Source organism: Pyxicephalus adspersus, chromosome 4, assembly GCF_032062135.1.
Source record: "Pyxicephalus adspersus chromosome 4, UCB_Pads_2.0, whole genome shotgun sequence".
Taxonomy (NCBI): Eukaryota; Metazoa; Chordata; class Amphibia; order Anura; family Pyxicephalidae; genus Pyxicephalus; species Pyxicephalus adspersus.
This window is the reverse complement of record NC_092861.1, coordinates 115,411,095-115,431,430: the sequence shown is the minus strand read 5'-3', so window position 1 is coordinate 115,431,430 and position 20,336 is coordinate 115,411,095. Positions and strand designations below refer to the sequence as shown.

Below are 20,336 nucleotides of genomic sequence, written 5' to 3'. Positions count from 1 at the left end.
CATTTGTCACACAGAAATAACTTTTGGGTTGACTAACAAAGCTTTTATATAGTGACAGGGTCACTTTAGTGAATAACATTTTACATTTTATAACCTCTTTTTTGTTTAAGGAAAAAAAACAAAATCATCTTACTGCAGCAGTGTGACTGATGTGATCAGTTCTGTTGTCCTTGTGTAAGTGCTAGCAGAAAAAGCAGCAGGTTGGACATTGCAAAGATGTTTGCTTAAAATCCTTGGAATGCATTTAGCTAATTAAGGGAGAATAATATTTGTTTTCGTTCTGAAAAAGAGTTTGCACACTTAATGATGAAAGTTGTTAGGTTTTGCAAGGCAAATTTAGCTTGTACAGTGCAAAGGGTTCATTGCGTTAAATGAACTGATCACAGAAGGTATTGTGTTTACATGCTATAACTATAGTAAGAACATTCCAAACATATTAAAGTAACCATCAGGAAATGATTATAGAAAATTATGATTATGAAAATGATTAGAGTAAATTATATATCTTATACTGCTCACCTTCAGACAAGACTTTATTTCGTAAACTCCATTGTTGCAGGTTGGATCCCATCATCTTAAACTCACTAGAGGACTGGAGGCCAATGCACCAGCATTTGACAGGTATGATTTATTATTTAAAAACACTTAAAATGATTATTATTTATTTGAAGAAAGACATAGAGATGTAGCATCAACACCCTAAAAGTCATATAGCTTATAGTTTGAGTAAGTATGTAAGGCAGGTGTCCCCAACCCCTGCTGGGCCGCAGCTCTGGTCGGTGCACCCCCCAGAAAGTTTCCGGTGCACATCGCAGGCTTAGGGCAGTGAACGGGTTGTGTCTCTGGACAACCCGCCCACTCTCCTATCGTAGGCTCAGACCTGCGATGGGAGAGTGGGCAGGTTCTGACATCATGACATATGGGGGAAGTTTTTTTTCCCCTTTGAGTGACACATGGCTCCCCGCACATGCGCAGTCCGGAGTCCGTGCATTTAGTGGTCGCGAGCTTCAAAGGGTTGACGACCACTAATGTAAACCATGCTTTAAAGTTGTATCATATATAGGTACGCCATGGGCCGTTTACAGTGTAGTAATTCCTTATGATTCACCCTCTTTAGGTATGGGCCTTTTACACTTTTATAGACACTTTGAATTTACCAATGATTACCCGTCATCACAGAGTGTGGCAGTGTTCATCTGGCTGCTTCTTCACATGAATAAATTCGCTCCACAAGGTTTGGCAAAGCAGGAAGCAGAGTCTACATACTTTAAAAGCAATTATTGTTGCTTCTATGTGCAAATATCTTATTTTTTGATAATAAAAAAAAAAGTATTTGGAACATATATACACATTTAGACAACTGCTAAACTGTAGATTAATGAAGATATATCTTCATATTTATAGCTATTTTTTTCTGTATTTGTATTGTCATTCCTTTTGAAACTAGGATTGTATTCATATTCCTTGGAATAGACCAAGAGCAAAGGTCATTGTGATTTAAGTCCCTAGCACAGCCAAGATTTTATTCTACCAGGCTTAGTAAGGTCATGTTCTGCAAGCAGATTAACAAATCTTTATTCATCTCCATGCAGTGAAGTTGGCAGTATTTACCAGTAAGGGAACCACTGATAAAATATTGTGCATGGTTTTCTTTTTAAATTTTTTAGGTAGGGTACATTAGTTTGGATGATAACAAAATGTGTCATTGTCCATTTATGTGCACTGAACTGGTATCTGCCTTCTGAGATTCCGTCTGTGATATACTGAGCAACTTCCCTTAAAGTGGAACTAATCTCTAACATCAGACTTAACAATAAATGTCTGTTGATACTTGCACTGGAATATCAGTCCCCCCCCCCAACATGCTAGTGGCGCCTGCAGTGGAAGTGGCCATCTTGTGTGGGGCAGGTTGACCTTGCCATCCACTCCTGACCACCTTCTCTGCCCACAAGCCCTTCCCCACTGCCCAAGCCCCCTGCCCACACTCCCTAACCAAAAAAGAAGTCAGTGTGTTGTCTTCTGTGATTGGTCGGTGCTGATGTCATAAATCTTAACTACAGTTTAGGCCCCCCACATCCAAGTGTTATCACCCTAGGACCGCAAGTATGTTACTGGCAGGGTCACCAGAAATAAGTAAAGATAGTTCTTTTGTCAGAATAACACATTCCCCACATCTAATATCTGGTAAGGTGCAATATACCTTGTTTCTTCGAAATTTGTATTTGTTTAAATACATTTTAACATTTAGAAAAGTTTTTTAATAGATCTATATTTCTATGTTAATGGTTACAGTGGATATTTATCATAAAAATTATCAAAATGTATAAAAAAAAACAAAAACAAAGGAATATATGAGTATTGTGATGCTGGCTGATAACATTTCAGGTGGTATTAGTTTACAATTATTGTATTTAAAAAAAGTATTCTTTTATTTTAACTAAAACCTTTTTATTTATTTTTTTTTTGTTTAGACACATGATGCTTTTAAAAGAACAGTATGGCAAACAAGTGATTGTTAACCTTTTGAGAAGCAAAGGTGGAGAAGAAGTTCTAAGCCGTGCTTTTAAGGTAAATTCCCATATAGTGTAAATACACCTTTATGATTAGAATTTCTAACTTAAAGTTGATATGATGTAAACTAAAGTTATTTAGGGCTAAACCATTACTTTTTTTTTTAATGTAAAAAATGTGCAGTCTATTGCTTTGGTGTTTTTAATAGTTTAGGGCGTACCTAAATTCAGAATTTTCACTTTTCATATAAGGGTGGACAACTGTTTTTTTCTTTAATGGAACACCCTTTTTTGAAAAAAAAAAAAAAGGGTGCAGCACTGCCCCCTAATTCTGTGCCTAGGGGAGAATGAATGGGAGTGCAAAGCCTCCCAGGATATATCTCGGGCATGCGCAGAAGGAGCCTTTTGAGCAAAGAGAAAATTTTGCCGATCTCTTGCATGCGCAGACGAAAATGGCGGCGCCCTGGAGCACTAGCTCCGGGACGATGCGGGACCCCCATGCAAAGCACCCCTGGAGTGATCAGACTGCCTTGTGGAATTGAAGGTAAGCATTTTTTTAAGTTTAGTTCCTCTGTACGTAAATGGACAGACAAGCAGCATGTTTGACCTTTGATATGCAATAAGGAGCCCAGTCAGCTATTGAATTTGCCCTACAGCAGGGGTCCTTAACCCCCGATCCGTGGCCCACAGGTGTGACAGGCGGGCTGACAGGTGGGCCACGGCTCTGGCGGGTGTGCCCCCCAAGGGGGGTCCTTCTCCTGACCATGTCTCTGATACAGTTTGCAGGCTCGGGGAGGTGGGCGGGTTGTGTCCCTGGACACAACCTGCCCACTCTCCCATCATAGGCTCAGACCTGTAATGGGTGAGTAAGCAGGTTCTGGCATCATGATGTCACTCTGGGGGAAGTTTCTTCCCCTTTGATCACATGATCAAGAACTACTTCTGTATCGTAAGTGGAGACCTGAGTTTTCAATGCTAGCTGAATTTGAAAGCCTACAGCCTTACACCATGTTAGCTGCTAGCTCCTAAAAGTAGGATGTTTTTCAGTGTATCCTAACCATATGGCTTCAAAGAGTGAGAAAATGGAAGTTGGAATATTTTTGCATTATTGTCTTAAACTTTAGGTTCCAGGGTATGTTTGACATGTAGGTTTGGCAAATAAGTAATATATGTTAAAATTAAATCAAACTGTGGAATTCTGCTTTTTTTTTTTTTAAAAGTTGACTATACAATTATCCTGGTAAACCGCAATAGTTTTTTTTTTTTTTTTTTTTTGTTAAATTTATTGATGTCAGGGAGCACCAAATAAATCCAACAAAAATGAATCACCTCATTATAAACAAAATATTTAGTTTATACTTTACCTCCTAGAACATAATTGATTGATTGTTTTTTTGTTTTTTTTCTTGAACTCATTATATTTAACCAAGATGTGAAGGACCCCTGATCTAATTTCATTTTAGCCATTTTTTCTTTTAATGTATAGTTTTATTTAACTATACATTATCTTTTTCTTTAGAAGTTACTATGGGCATCCCAGCATGCAGAAGACGTGCCAATGATTAATTTTGATTACCACCAGATTGTCAAAGGAGGAAAGATAGAGAAGTTGGAAAACATGCTGAAACCCCAGTTAAAACTTAACTTGGAGGAGTTTGGGGTCTATACAGAAGGAGAAAACCTAACTAAGCGGTAAGAGGTTTTTCCTTCAAATCCCTCCACAGTTCTTGTTCTACTTAACTTTCTTACCTGGTAGACATATATTCTCCTAGCCACTCTCTCCGCACCTCCAATGACCTACTAATAGCTTCCTCACTCATAACCTTCATCATCATCACACGCATGGCTCCAAGACATTTCTAGAGCTACCCCGACTCCTATTTGGCTTGCTTCTACTTTCTGCTCTTTTAAAAGAGCTCTCAAAACCCAAACTTGCCTACCCATCTGTCTCCTTTCTCTCACTAATTCCCATCACTTTATATCTCCCTTCCTATTGTGTAATACTTCCTCCACCTCCTAGATTGTAAGCTCTTCCATGCAGGGTCCTCTGCTCATCCTGTGTCACTGTATCTGTCTGTAATTCGCAACCCCTGTTTAATGTACAGTGCTGTTCTGTCTTTGGAAAAGTGTTCTATGGACAAGAGCTCTGATTGATTTTGGCAATGTTTTTTAACAGGGTGCAGAAGGGAACCTTTCGAATTAATTGTCTAGACTGCTTACATCGCACTAATGGTGTTCAGGCCTACATTGCACTTGAGGCAAGTGAATTTTAAGAATATTTTTACCAAAAGTATATGTATTGTAACTAAAAATGTAATGTTTAAAATGATCTAAAAATTAAATTTAGGTTAAGTATTTTATAGACCACATAATAATGAATAAACAAGGTCTACGGGACACATACGACCGTGACACATTGGGCTTGATTTATTAACGCTTTCCAAGGCTGGGGATACACTTTTGTCAGTGCAGCTGGTTTATCCAGCAAACCTGGAATGGATTTCGTCAGTCATTTGCTAGCAAATGTTTTGAGTCCTGGACCAGATCCAGTACAGGTTTGATGGATCACCCAGCTTCACCAGGAGAGCTTTAATAAATCAGGCCCATTATCCTATACTACTGGAAAAAGTCTTGACTAAATTTAGGATTTGATGTGTATCTAGTAAGTTGAGTTTTTGTTCTTTGTAAAGGTTCTGCGGACCCAGCTTGAGAGTCTTGGTTTAGGTGATATGAAGCCTGTTATGGAGCGATTTGAAGAGTCCTACAAATCTATGTGGTCTGCCAATGGACATAACCTGAGCATGATTTTCACAGGAAGCAGAGCTCTGGAGGGCAAAGCTAAGGTGAGGATAAATTCTGGAACTTTAAAATGTATTTCAATATGTAGCCCAGACTCCTAGATAAACACTAAAATTATAGGATATACTGTTTCTGGAAAACATAACATAAAAAAAATACTCAAAAACCTCACAAAAACAAACAGAATCACATACAAACAGTATTGATTTGCACTTTATTGTACCTCCTATAACTTAAAGTATTATCCCACAATTATTTGTATAATGGTGCATAAGTATACGAGTATAAGTATATTGTGTATATGTGTGTGTGTGTGTATGTATGTGTGTGTGTGTATATATATATATATATATATATATATATATATATTATTCTCCCAGAAGTGTGGCCAGTGTAAGATTCAGACAGGCATTGTGCAAGAAAACTTATTTGTACTTTGCCAGCCATTGCAAAGTGATGTGATTACTCTCCCAATTTTTACATTTGTGAACTATCATTACACATCCTGCTTATTCAGTCAATCTTCTTTTATTAAAGGTTGGAAAACTTAAAGATGGAGCCCGCACTGTATCCAGGACAATTCAGACAAACTTCTTTGATAGCGCAAAGCAGGAAGCCATTGATTTGCTGTTAATGGGCGACTTCTACAATGATGAATATGCAGACAAAGGACGGATGTTAATGGACAGTGCTTCTCTTCTTGGTAACTTATATCTGACAGTCTAAGAGTAATGGTATATGTAAACCAACAATCAGTCCAAAAAATGAACTGCTGGATGCTTAAAGCAATGTGGATATTCAAGTTTAAATAATAAAAAAAGTACAAAAATCCCCCTTTCCTAGTGTTCAATTAGATTTCTTTTCTTTTTTTTCTATTTTTTTGATTTCTTAGTGATGTATATCTGTCTCTTCAGTTGATAAAGGTAACTAATGATTCAAACAGAAAGCCTGTTAACTTGTACCGTTTTGTTTAGTGCTTCTTCTAAACCATTAGCAATGTTTCCTAGAGTAAGTGAACAGCATTGCCCTGGTACTGGAGATGTGTTCCCAATAATTTGCATTGCTTAAGCCCTACAGCTTATAGACCTCCAATGTGCTGGCTACAATTATTTTTCTTACAGGACAAGGAGCTTTTGTTGGGTTTAAATATATTTGTCGTTGTCAGCTTAACAAAACACATGCAATTACCAATACTCTTTTTAAGTTGTTAAACAAGTCAGGGATGAAATGTGATTAATTAGCTTTCCAAACATTTTTTTTTCTGTATGGCAGTGAATCCCAGTGTGGTAAAAGCTATGTCAGAACGTCAGTTTGAGTTTACGAATTACAAGAAGACTCGTGTGGCCATGGGTACTTGGAATGTAAATGGAGGGAAGCAGTTCCGAAGCAATATCCTTAGCTCAAGTGAGCTAACAGATTGGTTACTGGATGCCCCTAAGTTATCTGGACTTCCTGATTTTCAAGGTGGGTATTTGCTATTAAGGATGTTTTGACATGTTTATCTAATTTCTTTTTACACCCCATTATTCCACATCATCAGTAATTGTACCCTGTATGGAACATACAGTATCGTGTGTGGCTAGAACAAAATCTGTGAACATACAAAATGTAAGATGTACCGGTACATGTGTAAAATATGAAAAAGTTACCACCTTGCCAACTGCACAAATATTTTGCCTGCATGTTAGGTTTTTATGCAGAATGCATTTTTATAACTTTTTCCTGCAGTGTGTTCTTTGAATAAAGATAAATAGTAGTGGCTTGTCTGAACATAATCCTGGCGCTCAGCCAAGCTTCCAAAAATGAGATTTACACATTTAAGTTAGATTAGTTGTTCCTTTCCAGCTGTTATTCAGTACAAACAGTACAAGCAATATAAAAACAGCTTTTACAATGTTCTAATTGAAGATATGAGTGCCCTTGAAAAGTGTTGCCTCTGCAAAAATTATATTCAACAAGATATACAAAACAGCTAGAGTGTCTTTTAAAATATGCATAAAAGGATATAAAACCTTGAACATGAACATTTTACTGAATTTCTCATGCTACATGTTTGCTTTTATTATTGGTGATTACCCTATTTAAACAGAGATACGAGATTAAAGCCTAAAAAATAATTCATTTTATGTGTATGTTTTTCTCTTATATGTTAGATGATGAAAACAACCCTCCAGACATCTTTGCAGTGGGATTTGAAGAAATGGTTGAACTGAATGCAGGAAACATTGTTAGTGCCAGGTCAGTCATATTGACAGTATTTATCCAAAATGAAAGCCGTAATAGTGACATTCTGTGTCATAGGTTTGTTTGGGCAAATATGATTAATGGTTTCATAGGGAACTTTTGTCCTCAGGGTTCCCCTAGTTCAAAAATTGTTCTGGAAACTGGCAGTGATGAAGAGCCTGTTAAACTTATCATCACCACCATTGGCACTGGGGAGACCCCCTATCATCATGCCTGGGGGTCTGCACTCTCATCACTCTTTTGTCATAGGCATACCCATGGAGGTGGTAATCCACTAATTACCATGTCTGGCACTCGCCAGTTAAAAATAGGTTAAAGGAATGCTAGACAAATTTGTATGGAAGGCTGCATTCATCTTTTTGTTAATAAGGGCTAAAAATTCAAAATTTTGTATAGTAAATACACACAAAGATATAGTCTGTTTTTATCTTTGAAATTTCCACCAGATTTAGTGAGCATTTAATAAATCTAGTGAGCATCTAATCTAAATGCAGAAATTCCTATTTAGATAAACATACCAGGGGTGTATTTACAATGTAACAGAATCTAGTTTTGGCAGTAGTGCCAGCTCAGAGCATTTAGCCCACTGCAGGGGTCTGATTACAAAAAGATGAGATTTGCTAAAGCTGCGTACACACTTCCAATTTTTATCGTTCAAAATGAACGACGAACGATCGATTGGGCAAAAATCGTTTGTAAAAAAAGTAACCAACGACGCCGACGAACGAGGAAAGTCGTTGGAAACGAGCGACCGGACCGGCGGATCGGATTGGACGACGATCGTTGACCATCTTTCGTGTGTACGATCGTTCGTTGATCGTCCATGGTCTGAGCATGCGTGACGAACGAACGTTCGTTCACTTCCTGTCGTGCACGTCACTCCCTCTATCGCTCAAACGATCGTATCTATTGTGTGTACAATATCTACGAACGATCGTGTCGTTATCTGTATGTGCAGGATCGGTGCTATGCGATCGTTCGTAGATATCGTGCAGGATCGTTCGTCGTTCGTTTAACAACGATAATAATTGGAAGTGTGTACGTAGCTTTACAAATCAGAAGAGATTACACAGTCAGGATTTACCTGTGAAAGTTGATGATAGCAATGAACAAGCTCCAACTCGAGTGGACAGGCACCCAAGTCACATCAGTTTCTGAGCTGACAATACATTTTTGTGCAAATGCTCTGTGAGTAAACCGACTGAAAGTCTATTTGAGAGACAGAGAAATTCAGTCATGGACTGTTGGGTAGGATGGGTAGGAAATGTCCCCTTTTTGCACAATTAAAATTTAGTGAAAAGCTATAAACCATATCTTGTAAGTATATTGATTTTTAATATTTCATTTTATTAAAGTAAACGTCTAAACTATCCCATCTTTTCTACAAGTTGAACAGGAAATCAGTGCTTTAACAATTAGAATAAAACAGCGCCTTTATTTTGCTCCCCCATCCCCATGTTCAGTTCTGGAAATGCTTAGTATTCCTGAATATAAATAAGCATGTAAACTATGTTTGGGCAAAGCACAGGTTCACTTTTATTTATGTAATAGTATGGAGCTACACTTGCACACATATAACACATTAAGGCAGAGCTCAGAAAAAGGTTTAATAAACATTTTCCTAATTAAGTTGGAAAAGTTAATCAATTGTTTTTGTTTAATGTTTAATCACAATTTTTTTTTTTTTTTTTTTTATTAACAGTACAACAAATAGGAAAATGTGGGCTGAACAAATCCAAAAGGCAATATCCCGCACACATAGATATATATTGTTAACCTTTGGACAGCTTGTCGGAGTCTGCCTTTTTATATTTGTAAGGCCATACCACATGCCATTCATCAGGTATGTATCCATATTAAAATCATAAGCATATATTTTTATTTTCACCAATATATTTATAACTGCTCATGACTAGGAGAAAGCTGGGTGGTCTGTCTGAATCTCGGGTGGTTTTTGTAAGTCTGTGTGTGGTGAAGTTTCCAAGGTTTAGAGGTGCTAAGAATTGTATGACTGCACTTATTATAACTTATTAATTGTATTTGATTATTTTATTATAATGAACATTGAAACATTGTTTTATATTTATGAGCTGTATACACATTTGTTGTTATTAATAAACAGTATTTATATAGCGCAAACATATTACGTAGTGCTGTTTGTTAGATTACTTCTAGTTTATTTCTGTTACAGAGATGTGGCAGTGGACACTGTAAAGACTGGCATGGGAGGAAAAACTGGCAACAAAGGAGCAGTAGCCATACGTTTCCAGTTCTATAGCACAAGTTTTTGTTTTATTTGTAGTCACTTTACTGCTGGGCAGACCCAGGTGAAAGAACGCAATGAAGACTACAAAGAAATCACTCAGAAATTAAGCTTCCCCATGGTGAGTGGTACAAGAGATGAAGTGGTTCTGCAGTGAATGTGGACAGTGTAGAAAAGTAGTACTGATTTTTTATGATTGTATATCAGATAGAAAGATAAAACTACCTGAAAGTAAGGTGAATTTCCATCCTAGACCATTGTCATCTAACCAAATTGTCCCCATTGGAAGATCTTCCTTCACAGTCATGACAAATGTAAAACTTTTCCATTTACTTTTCCTTAATAATAGCAATTGCCAATACTAAAAGGAGGTTACCCTCCCCATTGGGGACACAGACAGCAATAAGGCAACTGTATCAAAAAATTGAAAAAATGTTTTTCATTTATATATACTTTTTATGTGAATACATAATTGGATTGAATTGTGTGTGCTTTTTATGCTGTATGTAGTTCAGCTGTTAGGTGATCTGACAGCAAGTAACTAAAGAAAAATATCATTAATTGTTATGGTTACTCACATTAAGGACCCAAGAAGAGGCAGTAACTTTTATATTAGGGACTATTTGTGGATTTTTTATTCCAGGGAATGCCTTTGGCATCCCACGGAAATTTTCCATGATTTCAGTTAATTTATTGGAGTTTTTTTTCTTGGAATCTAATGTAAGTACACTTCTTTTGGACTTTCTTGTAGTTTAGCATTGATCCTCACCATATTCTATGTCTACCAATATTTTATCTATAGGTTGAAGAAAATGGTGAGGAAGTTGTTCCCATGAAGAATAACTGTCTCCATGGGTGATTTTTGAATATCAGAAATTATATTTTACCTGGAACACTTAAATAGTAGAATTTTATTAGAAAAAATGCTAGTAGGATGTCTGTGGTCCCAGAATGGATAAACATCTCTACCTACACATAAGTGTTTATTCATGTGTTCATTTGTTGCCTGGTGGTATCCTTTTACTTTATTAGTGTTTGTTACTCAACAATATATATTTATGTATATAGGAAATACAATATTTTACACATAAAAAAGATGTCAATATAGATTGTATGTAAAATGGGTGTTCTATTATGATTTCTAGATCTACTACAGAAAGACAACAAAGTATTTCATAATAGGGGGTAGATAGTTTTGTTTTTTTATGTATTAATCATAGTTATACATGATAAAGGAGTAGCATAAAATAATAATATTTCTGTCATAATTACAGTATTAAATACGCACATACCTGAACATTAAAGGCTAATTAAAGTGCCATAAAGCAGCCCTGCTGCAAATAATATATACTGTGTGGCTTAGATGTGCTTAGTCTAACTAGCAACTAATTCCCAATTCTTATAGTGATTAGTCCCTGAAGTGAGAGTTGCTTATATCATAAAATTATACTTATTCTTTTTCCTGTTTGTTTCTTATTCAAGGGAAGAAATGTTTTTTCACATGATTACATATTTTGGTGTGGAGATTTTAATTATCGATTGGACCTTACATACGAGGAAGTGTTCTATTTTATTAAACGCCAAGATTGGAAGAAATTACTTGAATTTGATCAGCTTCAGATTCAAAAAGCCAATGGAAAGGTGTGTACATAGTTCAAAATAATTTTAATTTTTTTTTTATATTTAAGATTACACAACTTTCATCCAACATTCACACATTTAAATTAGAAAAAATGATCTGTTTTCAAAGTTTCCAGTCTTGAACATTGTAAATGGAGCCCTGAGATTTTTGTACGGTTTTGCTTATACTCTCACCAGCCACTAGTAGGCACACCTGCTCAATTGCTTGTTAAACTAAATATCTGATCAGCCAATCAAATGGCAGCAAATCAATGCACATATGCATGCAGATATCCAGAAGTCTACTACTGTGTACATTTATCAGAGGCGTTTAATTGGCAAAACACTGAAATTATTGAAGTTGGACAAATCTTAGGGTTGTTTGTCTGTAACCAGCTAATGCTTTTTCTGTTACTGCCAATAGAAAAATGTTCCCACAGACTCCAAAATGTAATTGTTTTTATCAGTTGATGTAGCTTCATTGGATTGTCATTCAGATGAGTAATAAGACATTAAGTATCATTCTAAGTTAATGGATGCAGTGCTTTAAGAGAAGTTTGTAAGTATCACAATGTGCTAAAAAGGTATAATTTACCATAATAACAGATCAAAAATCTCAGCAGTTGACATTGCAAAGGAAATATTCATTATTTATATTCTTTTGTGTAAAGCTTCAAGTCTGTACATTTTTATAAAAAAAATAAAAACCTTGGCAGCTATGCCAACCCTTTTTGTGTCAGTTTTCTCTGTTTTTATAGTATGACCACAATTATACATGCTTCATGCTATACCTTTAGTAAATCATGCAATCAGCAAAGGAATATCATTTTTCTATAGATATTTAAAGACTTCTATGAAGGTACTATCCACTTTGGACCAACCTACAAGTATGATATTGGATCAGAGGCTTATGACACCAGTGAAAAGTGTAGAACGCCAGCATGGACAGACAGAGTATTGTGGTGGAGAAAGAAATTACCATTTGAGAAATCAGGTACTGTAAACTGATCAAACAAATCCAGATAATAAAAATTAGGAATGTTTTAAACAATGGGATTGGGTGGTCAATGCAGAGAAAATAGCACATGGCTTTACAACAAACATGTCACATTGTCCTATTTGCATGTATATCAAAGCATGGTACGCCAAAATATGTAAAGGTTCTTTTTACTGAAGTAGATAATTTGTGTCTGTTTTTTTTCTGTCTGTAAACCCATTGGTAATATTTTCCCAAATTTTCTCTAATGCCCATATAAGACATGAGGGTGTGGGTGTTATCTGGATAGGAAAATATTGGCAACTGTGAAAAAAATGTTAGAAAGGGGCAGTTGTCAAAAGGGTAGGAAAGCATTGGGATTAAATAACATTATGTACATATTTTTCCACTACGTTCTTGTTCCTGTGATACTTGTAAAAAAAATAGGGTGCAGTTGTCACAGGGGCAGGGATTCATAAATGGTATGTTCAGCTTTATTTCTTTTTCTAATAGAGCTTAAAGACAATAAAATCTCAAATCTCAGATTTTTTTTATATTAAAAATCCTGGGCACACATAAAGAGCACCAATGAATACATTTTTATTCATTGGTATATACATTGGGGAACTATCATATGTCCCGTATATATACTGGCAAGAAACTTGCTAAAAAAGGAGGGGAGCGCAGAGAGATGACAATAATTGGGAAACATCTGTTTTGTATATCTGCAGTAGAGAAAACTACTACTGGCGGAACTGTATATACCTCAGAACTGGATAGACAGAAATCTAAACCAATTTGGAGGTAATGAAAAAAAGCTATATACAGTTAGGCCCATAAATATTTGGACAGAGACAACTTTTTTCTCATTTTGGTTCTGTACATTACCACAAATAATTTTAAATGAAACAACTCAGATACAGTTGAACTACAGACTTTCAGCTTTAATTCAGTGGGTTGAACAAACCGATTGCATAAAAATGTGAGGAACTAAAGCCTTTCTTTTACATAATCACCTCATTTCAGGGGCTCAAAACTAATTGGACATATTAAAAAGCTGAAACTAAAGCAATGCACGCCCAAGCCTCCACCATGTTTTACAGATGATGTGCTATGCTTTGGATCATGAGCTGTTCCTTCTCCATACTTTTTTCTTGCCATTATTCTGGTATAGGTTGATCTTGGTTTCATCTGTCCAAAGAATGTTTTTCCAGAACTGTGCTGGCTTTTTTAGATGTTTTTGAGCAAAGTCCAATCTAAACTTTCTATTCTTGAGGCTTATGGGTGGCTTGCACCTTGCAGTGCTCCCTCTGTATTTACTTTCATGCAGTCTTCTCTTTATGGTAGACTTGGATATCGATATGCCTACCTCCTGGAGAGTGTTGTTCACTTGGTTGGCTGTTGTGAAGGGGTTTCTCTTCACCATGTAAATAATTCTGCTATCATCCACCACTGTGTCTTCCGTGGATGTCCAGGTCTTTTGGCGTTGCTGAGTTCACCAGTGCTTTGGTTCTTTCTCATTATGTACCAAACTGTAGATTTTGCCACTCCTAATATTGTAGCAATTTCTCGGATAGTTTTTTCTGTTTTTGCAGCTTAAAGATGGTTGTCTCCAGGCCTTTTATCTGCCTAATTGATAATGACATTACAAAGGAATCGCCCACACCAGCCCATGAAATAGCCTTTGAATCAATTCTCCATTTACTTCTGAGCCCCTGAACTGAAGTGATTGTGTAAAAAAAAAAAAAAAAAAAAGTTTTAGTTCCTCACATTTTTATGCAATCTTTTTGTTCAACCCACTAAATAAAAGATGAAAGTCTGCAGTTCAACTGCATCCGAGTTGTTTCATTTAAAATTATTACGGGTAATGTACAGAACCAAAATTAGAAAAAAGTTGTCTCAGTCCAAATATTTATGAACCTAACTGTATATAGGATGTGAATCCATTTGTCTGGAGTCCAGATTTACTTTTTTTTTTTATTTTCATTAGTATCGCTTGTAAAACAAGGGGGTAAACCTGCTTTCCTGACGCAATGATAAAATGCTTGTTCAAAGTAATTTTTACTAACCATAATGCCTTAACATCTTGTATTACATGTGTTCATAATCCACATATAGCTGGAGACATTAATCTTCTAGACAATGATTTGGATTTCAACAGTAGAATAAAGCACACATGGACTCCTGGAGCTTTGATGTATTATGGTAGAGCAGAGATTCCCGCTTCTGATCACAGGTACTTATCGGCTATGGATTCATTTTTGTAGGACCGCTGCTTTATATGATCACATTTAAAACAAGGCATAGATAGATTGCTCTCTTGGTGGACCATTATTCCACATTTAAAACAAGTTTGTGCCTATTTATATGTAGTCTGCAGAGAAACTATATTAAAAATAGAGGGACTGATTCGTGTTTACTCTGGATTTTGTTTTATAGTGTGGTACTTAGACTGGCAGTGCATGGGTGGATTTTTCTGTGATATGACTCATTCAGTCATTAAAAGACTTTTATGTACAGTATTGTTTAAAAAAATTGATCTCCTGGAATTGATCTTTCACCTTTTTCTATTTGTAAAAAGGGAGGTCTTTGTCAGTGAGTCAAAGACTGCTTGTTGTTACTCTAGGTCCTCGTTTACATGGGGTTCAGCATGTATAGGAGCCCAGCAAGTGTTTTCAAATCATTAGTAATGCTTTTAGCAAGCTTCAACCAGCTTTGCTTAAGCCTTTACAGAAAACATAGTTTGAGGATGTTATTTTAGATAATCTGTCTGAAGTCTGCTAGCAATTTGGTTAAAGTGATAATCAGCTCAGATATTAAGGTCCGTTCTTAACCTCCTCAACAAAAGGTTTCAACAATGCTTGCTGCACCCTCTGCTATACAAGCCAAAGAAAAAAGTGAAGTCGTCTTAAGCTGCGTACACACGGCAAATTTTTCTCGCCCGATAATCGGTATCGGCCAATTATCGGGCGAAAATCTGCCGTGTGTACAGTCGGTCGTCGCCCATCGTCCGACGACCGTCCTGGCGGATCCATGGACGACGACCGATCCTAATGAAAGGGAAGGGGAGAGCGCGCAGCAGGGTGCCGCTCCGTCGCTCTCCCCCTCCCCTCTCCATAGAGCATGAACGGTGCTGTATGTACAGCATCGTTCATGCATCGTGCAGTCTTTTCTCGTTGGAAAGGATCGTGAAAGATCCTTTCCAACGAGAAAAATTGCAGGTGTGTATGCAGCTTTAGACAGGCAGATCTTATTGTGCCGCATTTTGTTGTTTAAACTGATAAAAGTCAAAGAAAACATGTGCTTTGCCAATTCAAGATATTAGGTACAACATTTTATCTTAAAGTGCCCATCCTTGTGCACATTGTGCATTCTCCACTGTACTGCTGAATGCAAGCTATTGTTTCATATAGATGACTTCCTACCTGTGCTTTAATCGACCAGGCTTATTGTAAAAAAAGTGTTATTTTTAGTTTTTAAACATGTAATACAATAAAATATATACTTAGGCTTAACACCATTAATTGAAGCATGCATTAGATGTATTACATTTTTGTAACATATAACAATAAAGGATAACAGCAGGAATACTGCATGCTAAGAGATTTGTACATACAAGTGCTGTGGGTTTGTATTTCTTTTTCCTTTTCAATATTGCCTATAAAACTCCAAAAATATCCTATTGTTTTCTAGCTTTTGCTTCATAATAGCTATTGTACAGTATGGCAAGAGTATTACTAAATAAATAGGGTATATATAAATTGCTATGTTGTAGAACCTTAAGCTGAAAGGGCTTCACGATTTTAATGTTGAACTAAAACTGTTTTTCCTCCTTTTGTATCTGCAATGATAATTATCATTTTATAGCACAATATATACGCTGCAGTGCTTTACACCATTAGTGTGCCATTAGCTGCATCATCTCTTCTGGTGTTAGTCATCAGGTGGAAAGTTTGTGTATTGTAGTTCATTGTAAACAAGTTTTATGTAACTGCATGACAGGTTATACACTGGGGAGCTTCTGAACAATACATCTCAATACAAATCTCTATGAAATAGTTATTGCCTGAGAAAACAGTGCAGCGATAATTATTTTGCACATCTTTTCCATTAGCTTATTTTTGCAAAACTCTATTATAGGAACAGAATCAAAAATATGTGATAGTATGCTCCAGTATAACCATCTTTAAATTATGCAGTTTTGTGCAAAAGCTGAACTCTGTATCCATCTTCTATGCTGTATCTTAGAGTTACTTGACTCACCATGGTCATTTTAAAGTGGATTTTTAGTTTGTTTTTTTACAGTTGGGAAAATAATGTGACAATGTGTGGGACTCCTTGCATTGTAGTGACCTATAAATTTGATCGGGATGGTATCTAGGTGCCCACACAAAATGTAAAATATACCCACTCATGTTCCACCACACAAAGTTCAATGTCTGCACGTTTTACCATTTTGCACATAGACCTAAAAGATAAGTGTACCTTGGGAGTGGTTATAAACAATACAAATTATACATAGAGTTCTGTACCTGAGCTTTATCATTTTGATGTCCGCAGGAGAGAAAGTTATTCAGAATTAATTTTAAATGTTAGTTTTCTGAACAGCCAGTTACAGCAGTCCAGTTTGCCTAAAACATGTACAAATGGCTAAAACAGCTTCCAAGACTAGCAACCCCTCTGCAACCACAATGTAAATGCTGCTAACACTTGCACAAAGTGGTTCCCAATGACTCCTTCTGGCATGTGGTTTACTGCAAGTCTGCAAGGGGCTTGACAGTTAGGATTCTTGCTGGGCAGATCTTTCTGCTAGCCAGATTTATTTGCATCTTTGAACGTATGTTTGGGCACATAGGCTTGCAATACTGGCAAACCCATATTAGAAAATGAGGGGCAGCATAAAATGGCAATGACAAAAAGAATAAAAATGGGATGGAAATGTGATAATTTAATTAATAAAATGATGGAGAGATATATAGTCCTGCCAGTCACTATTTGTGACAATAATGTTTTAATTATTACAAAGGTGCAGTTATCCTTAAAGGCAGTAAGGCATTTTATGGGTCTTGCTTAGACTTCTTGTCTATAGACTTCATGTGAGAGGGGTCTGTCAGCCCCCCTGTGACAGCAGTAATAGGAATTAAAAAGCATGAAGGTTCATGTCCCCCAAATGAGCTTGCAGTTTAAGGACGCTACCAAAGTTGTATGCCGTTTCAAAATTCATGTCTTTGGCATGTGGGAAGAAACTAGAGTGGCCAGAGAAATCCTAAGCCAAAGCAGGACAAACGCTGACTAAGATGTTAACCTTGCACGCTAGATCTCAAGGTCCAGAATAATGCAATGTTTCATATGTACATTTAGATGTCATAGATATACAGTATGTCAGCTTTCAAGTATGTCAGCTGTCAAGGGATTTGCATAATTTTTGTTGCATCTGTCTGTTGATTCAGTAAATAGATATAGAAGTGAATGCTTTATTATGCTATATTTCTGTGTGTAGTAATATGTTTGTGAGTCGAACGAGATGGATGGTGAAAAATGGATAATAAAATGTTAAGCAAAAAAGTGTTTTTTCCTGTTCTGTGATGTTGGTTTATAGAACAATAGTTGTGTACCTTATGTAGTAATCTTTATGCAATCTCTCTTTCACAGACCTGTGCTGGCCATTGTGGAAGTGGAAGTTCAGGAGGTTGAGGTAAATTCCAGAGAGAGAGTATTCCAGGAAATCTCCTCATCTCAGGGACCTCTTGATGCCACCGTGGAAGTTCACATTGACTCACCAACAGCTGAGGACAAAGCAGAATTCCCAGAAGACATTAGCACAGAACTTGTGCAGACATTTCAGACTTTCGGCACTGTTATACTTGTACGGTGAGGACAGCAAAAAAAAAAAAAAAAACATGAAAAGAAATAGGTTCTTTACTGTTTAATAAGGTTCAGCTGCTTCATAAAATAAAAAGGCTGGGTGAAAAAATGCCATTTTATTGTATTAATAAAAATATTTAACATCTAGGGAATACAATTAGATAATAGGGCCAAAATTGAAATCTAATGGTTTATATTCAGCACAGATCATTGTAAAGTAACTTTCTTCCTTGAAGCAGAACTATCAAAAAAAAAAAAAATATCACTTACCTTTTACCAGTCTTTCCATTCACAAACCGAGCCCAGCAAGTCGTACTCTTCTCAGCTCCCTCTTCTTTCCCCTTCTTGCACTTCGCATGTAGAGATTGAGCATTTTTTTTTTACATTACAGGAAAGCCCCTTGATGAAGCATGGCCAGTCCTGTGCATGTGTAGCAGTCTACAGCCTCCTGGGATATGTAACGCAAATATCCCAGAAGGCTGCGGGTTTTTCCTTCAGTCTTTTTCATAGCAGTAAAGACTAAAGGGGAGGGGATCTCCCGTAAAAAAAAAAAAAAAAAAAAAACATTTTTCCATTAATGCTAAAAATATGATGATATGATTTCCACTTTGAGTCTGTGCTATGTGCTCCCCCCCAAATAATTAAAAATCTCTTTCATACCTTTTACATCCCCCCCCCCCCCCAATCCTTCAAGACTCCTCTTAAGTTTGACTTGGCATGTGAGCAATCTACCACCTCTGCTTTTGACCATGATCCTTGTTCCTTCCTCTATAATATACTTCTTGATTATCTGTTAAAGCATTATTAAAGTCTAGCATAACATACAATAAAAATCTTCATCAGAAGAGGGCCCACCTCACCTGTCTTCTATGGATAGTGCCACATAGTTCTCTAGCCTGCAGAGTTAGTCAAAAAGTGCAGTGGACTTATATCATTAACTTGTATTTATATAGTGCCGACATATTATGGAGCTCTGAACAAAGTCCAAAGCCCCTAAAAGATGATTTGAAATCTGGTTGCTATCCAGTGGTGTTCGGCAGTAATCTTGGTAACCGATCATTAACGGGGAGATATTGATCATGATTTATTTTGATCACAGCTTTATTACTGGGCATTCCTATTAGGCAGGCATATGTGCACTTTAAATACGAAAGCTTGGATGCACCCTGAATGAAATGTTTACTTGCAAAATTTTGTATAAATAACACAATACATAAAATAAAAATTAAACTAGACATAACATTTTCACAAAATCTGTCATAATGGTACATACAAATCGCGCTATAATAATTCAGTAATGTATCATGTAAATTATATATTGTCATTTTGGTAATCTGTGATTACATACTTTACTTTTTTCGTTATTTAACAGGTTAATTGGAGGCCAAATGATGGTCACGTTTGCAGACAGCAGGACTGCTTTAAGTGTTCTTGATCTAGATGGTCTGAAGGTAAATTGTAAACTTCAACCAGTAACAGCATTTATACCACAATAACTATGAAAAAGATTTCAACATAAATGTTTTTTTCTTTTAGAATTTACAGTAGCTACTGAATAGGCCAAAGTAACTTAGATTTCATTATGCCTGATTTTTGTGTTTCTTGGCGTTTCCACAAAAATACAGAGGCATAGCAATTCAACTTTGTATAGCAATTTATAGTAGTAATAAAGAAAAAATTGTACCATTTCATACATTAACATCATCCTGTATTGTTGCTTGATGTCTCCTGTCTGCAATTATGTAAATGTGCAGTATTCACAAAGTAAACCTGTGCAGTACTTATACAGATCCTTCTTTATAGTAGCATTTCCAAACAGAGTGGGTGGTGGTATAATAAAAAAAAAATAGATTCCATCATACCCTTCTTTACAAATCTGAGACATAGACACGGACAGGATTTTATTAATATTTTAAAGTATGCAAGGACAAAACCTTGCATGGTGGGGATTTAATCTCTATTTACCTTAGTGATCATTGTTTGCAACAAGGAAAGCTGTCACAGCAATGGGATGGTCAGCAAGAATTTATATATTGGGGACAGTGGTTTTAATGACAAC

The 20,336-nt window shown here is 36.4% G+C and overlaps 1 protein-coding gene across 1 annotated transcript in view; it reads left to right on the top strand.

The window, feature by feature from the left end:
- LOC140329223 (synaptojanin-2-like) overlaps nt 1-20,336 on the top strand; it is a 57,002-nt gene that overhangs the window by 29,220 nt on the left and 7,446 nt on the right. The window contains exons 6-20 of the mRNA XM_072409369.1: nt 560-621; nt 2,472-2,568; nt 4,030-4,202; nt 4,687-4,768; nt 5,201-5,353; nt 5,847-6,012; nt 6,582-6,773; nt 7,463-7,547; nt 9,256-9,396; nt 9,745-9,937; nt 11,299-11,457; nt 12,274-12,430; nt 14,531-14,648; nt 18,065-18,283; nt 19,650-19,728. Coding sequence (XP_072265470.1) covers nt 560-621; nt 2,472-2,568; nt 4,030-4,202; nt 4,687-4,768; nt 5,201-5,353; nt 5,847-6,012; nt 6,582-6,773; nt 7,463-7,547; nt 9,256-9,396; nt 9,745-9,937; nt 11,299-11,457; nt 12,274-12,430; nt 14,531-14,648; nt 18,065-18,283; nt 19,650-19,728 — 2,076 coding nt within the window. The remainder of the gene's footprint in view (nt 1-559; nt 622-2,471; nt 2,569-4,029; nt 4,203-4,686; nt 4,769-5,200; nt 5,354-5,846; nt 6,013-6,581; nt 6,774-7,462; nt 7,548-9,255; nt 9,397-9,744; nt 9,938-11,298; nt 11,458-12,273; nt 12,431-14,530; nt 14,649-18,064; nt 18,284-19,649; nt 19,729-20,336) is intronic.